This window comes from Pogona vitticeps, chromosome 2 (genome assembly GCF_051106095.1).
Source record: "Pogona vitticeps strain Pit_001003342236 chromosome 2, PviZW2.1, whole genome shotgun sequence".
NCBI lineage: Eukaryota > Metazoa > Chordata > Lepidosauria > Squamata > Agamidae > Pogona > Pogona vitticeps.
The window spans coordinates 198,190,783-198,194,902 of record NC_135784.1 but is presented as its reverse complement, the minus strand read 5'-3'; the positions used below and the strand labels follow the sequence as shown (position 1 = coordinate 198,194,902).

General features: G+C 58.0%; 1 protein-coding gene across 1 annotated transcript in view; it reads left to right on the top strand.

The window, feature by feature from the left end:
• Positions 1-1,185: 1,185 nt before the first annotated feature.
• Positions 1,186-4,120, top strand: part of SHB (SH2 domain containing adaptor protein B) — a 175,672-nt gene continuing 172,737 nt past the window's right edge. Inside the window, exon 1 of the mRNA XM_072991910.2 lies at positions 1,186-2,582. Coding sequence (XP_072848011.2) covers positions 1,803-2,582 — 780 coding nt within the window. The 5' untranslated portion in view covers positions 1,186-1,802. The remainder of the gene's footprint in view (positions 2,583-4,120) is intronic.

Genomic DNA, 4,120 nt, shown 5'->3' with positions numbered 1-4,120 from the left:
TTCCTTGTTTATTCTAAATGAACTGTCATCTTTTTCCTTATGGCTATGCCTGTGGTTTGTAGATCAGGAGGGTATTAAGTCCTGCACATTTCACAGGACATCCATTCACAGTAGGCTGCTTCTTGAACCTTCAACCATGGCCTGGAGTCAGGCTGGGTTTATGTAGAAAAGGCAAATGTCACGTCACATGCATTTTTCGTGACAGTTTACTGTACACACCGATTCGCATCCCAGCTATCTTTTTGTTTTTACCACAACTTTGTGAAGTTGCCTGTTCGCTGTGACCCCCCATTTCACAGACAGAAGATGGGATCACAGGCTGAGAGGAGGTTGCCCAAGGTGATGAGGGACCATTAGCCAGCCAGTCCCTCCAAAGCAAGGCTTGGTTCCCTTTCTGCTAACTTCACGGGAGGTCCAGAAGGGGCAAGAAAATGAAAATAAACCAGCCCTGTGACAGCTGCCCACACTTACAGGGAAGGAAGAATTACCTCAAGGAGCAGCGCAGGTGCCTGTTCGCTTGGTCAAAGTGGCACTTGCGTAGTTCGTGGTTCCCAGAGATGTGCAGTTCTGAGGTAACCGAAAGGGGTGGAAGATTAAAATCTGCCCTTTAGATCGCCTCCCTTTACCAGTGGCACAGAAAGGCACAGGATGTTTAACAGGTGCGGTGGCGGAACATCCCTCCTCCCGCAGGGCCGTCTACTGCGTTAAACGCCCCCAACTCGTGGGTGCAACCTGGCAAGTCTACCTTTCACACGTGCGCATCAGGAGCGGTAGAAAGGCTCGAGCGCTCACCGGGTGGGGTGGGGTGGGGAGGGTGACACAGGTGGCCTCTGTGTGCGTGTGTGTGAGAGAGAGATAACTGAACAGGCAAGACTCCTATCCTGTGCTGCTTCTCCGTCGCGAGTCTTTCCAGTTCGGGGACGGAGGCTCCGCCCGACAAAGACTGAGCGGCCGTCGGCGTGGGCGCGGGGCGCCGGCCCCCTTTTTTGGGGATCTGCTGGAAATCCCTCTCTCACAATAGCGACGGAGCAACGCGACTGCCGGGAGGCCAAGCGCACCCGCGCCGCTCATTGGTCCGGCCTCTTCCCATCCCCGCCGCCGTGAGGAGGGCGGAGGGACTCTCGGCGCACAGGCGCCTCCCCGCCGGTGCGACGGCTGAGCTCCAGCCCGGCTACCGGCAGCCAGCGAGCGAGCGAGCGAGCGCTGGAGAGGCGCGGGAGGCGGCGGCGGCGGCGAGCACTGGCAAAGCGTCTCCTCGGAAGCCTGGCTAGGGCAGCCCGGGCACGGCCGCCGAGAGGAGGGAAGGGAAGGGAAGGGCAGGGCGCCAGGGAGGAGCCGAAGCGCGGAGGAGGAGCTGCCGTCACCCCAAGCCTGCGTGCGTCAGGTCCTGCTGGCAACTCGGCAAAGTTCAGGGGAGGCAGGAAAGCGGCGCCTTTGAGCCGAGCCGAGCCGAGCTGACGAAGCCCGCCGGGAGGGTCGGCGGGAGAGAGAGGGCTTTTCCCCCGCGCGCCCGGCGAGCGCGCAAAAGCGCCTCGTGAGGAAAAGTTGGTGGCGGGGCAGGGGCGCCGGGTCCCATGGAGGGACTGGAGCGGCTGTGGCAGCCGTCCGAGGCGGAGGAGAGCCGAGGGAGCGCCCGGCGGTAGAGGAGGCGGCGGCGGCGGCGAAGCACCACCACCACCAGCAGCAGCAGCGCAGTCCGGCGGGTCTTCATGGGCGCCGGCGGAGCCCCTTAGGAGGCGGGCGGGCGGGCGGGCGCCCTCCTCCTCCTCCTCCTCCTCCTTCCTCCTCCTCGCGGCGCCGTCATGGCCAAATGGCTGAACAAGTACTTCAGCCTGGGGAATAACAAGACCAAGAGCCCCCCGCAGCCGCCCCGGCCGGACTATCGGGACAAGCGCAACGGGACGGCGGTAGCGGGAGGCGGAGGGCACCACAACCACAACCATCACCACCACCACCACCACCACCACACGTCGCCCTGCTTCCCCCGCCACGACACCAGCGACCTGCTCCGCGCCTACCGCGCGCAGAAGGAGCGCGACTTCGAGGACCCTTACAGCGGGCCCGGCTCGTCGCTGCGCAAGCTCCGGGCGCTCTGCCGCGCCGAGTACTGCGCGCCCGAGGAGCTGCTGGCCGAGCCCGGCGGCCCCAAGCCCTTCTCGTCCCCGTCCTGCTGCGGCGGCGGCAGCAGCAGCGGCAGCAGCAGCAGCACCGGCGGAGGCAGCAGTGGAGGCGGCGGCGGCAGCAACCACAGCAGCAGCAGCGCCGCCGCCTCGTCGTCCTCCTCCACTGTCACCTCGGTCGCCTCCGCGTCGCCTCAGCTCTTCCGCAGCCAGAGCGAGCGGCGAGCCGCCACCCCGCCGGAGAGCGCGGCCGTCAAGTACATCTCTCCCAAGCACCGGCTGATCAAAATAGAGAGCAACGAAGCCTGCAAAGCGGGTAGTGGCGCCGGCGCCGGCGGCGGCGGGCCCATCACCTGGAGCCCTCCGGGAAGCGCCGGGCCCGGTCAGAAGAAGCTCAACAAGTGCGCGGAGCCAGCGGAGGGCGGCGGCGGTGGCGGCGCCTCCTGCGCGAAGAAGGAGAAAGTAAGTCACCGGCCTGTGACACGTTTGCGCCAAGAGGGTTAAAAAGCCCCTCGGTCTGGTTCGCCCGAGCACGTGTGACCCTTGCCTGCACAGGTTCGCACGTGCGTGCCAGGCACTTGCTTCCTGGGCACTCTTTGGTGGCCGCTCGGGGGACCGATTTCCGTGTGTTTGAAAGGACTTGGGAGCAGGCGCCTGCGGTGTTGTCGATGATGGCTCATTCCCACGTGCGTGGCTAAGCGTTGGCTTGTCTGGTTGCAGGAAACCCAGTTCTGCTGGAAAGGGCTCTCTGTTCAATGAGGCATGAAAGTTCTCTCTCTGATATTAAATCACTGCAGATCAGTTGTCATCTGTAAATCTTCCCGTTTTAATCTTCTTTAATTTATTGTTGTGCTTGTGTGAATGAGGGCTGGTGTGTCTAGTAGATGGTATAGTGCCACCCACAGTTTAGTGGCCTTAGAGAAGACCCGGGATAGAGAATAGGCTGAGGGTGGAGCATGTACAGTATTGAGAAAGTCTTGTCCTGGCTGTCTTGTGACAATAGCAGGCAAACATCCTCCTGCAGACAAAATTATGAGTTTCTCAGGACCACTGCAGGAGACTTCCTTCCCTTCCCAGGGCATAGACCTTCTCTTTAACTATTAAATCTGAAACCATCCTTCTTTGCCAAATTATCTCTTGAGGTTTACCTTGTATTTTGTTCTCACAGCCATTTTGGGGGGGGGGGGAGAGACCATGACTCTCCCAGAGCCACCTTGTGAATGTCACCATTGAGTCAGGATTGGAACACAGGGCTTCCCATTCTAGTAATCACACTTTCTCTTTCTGCTAAGCTCCTCCCTCAAGATGAGTATGCTGATGTAAGTGCTGTAAAATGGGATGCAGCCAGGCTCCCATGATGGGATCTGAAATAAGATGGGATCTGAAATAAGAAACAGTTTCTTAATGTGGGTGCATGTTACTGACTGACTGACTGACTGACTGACTGACTGACTGATTGATTGCATTTATACCCCGCCCATCTAGTCAATTGACATATCCATACGTGTCCAGCTTCAGTGTGCATTACACAGCTTTCCAGATTTCACACTGTTTGCATGCAGTGTGTTGGAGCCTGGAAGGAAGTTATTTAGTAATACTCCTTCTGGCTAGGCTACTGCCCGTATTCATTTCTCACATCAGAGACTGAACATCAGCCTTTTTGTTTATTTTTGCCAAGGGACCTAGGTCATAAAGCAAAGCTGTGATACTTTTCTTCAGGCAGGTACAATGTCTGAGCTTGGGAACCAGAGCTGGACATTGCAGGCTTGTCAGCTCTTCCCTTTGATTAGCACCTCTGTTTTTTGTTTTTGTTTGTTTGTTTGTTTTTTGGTTGGACAAAATATAGGTGTGGCTAGTTTTAGGTGGGGATTGTTGGCTGAGTTACCTCTGAATTCAGAACTTTTCAGCCATATTGTTTAGAGTTGCTGGGTAATGCTCCCTCTTAAAGGCAGTCTAGTTTGGGACTAAAAAAAAAAGAGGGGAGAGGTCACTGTCCGATG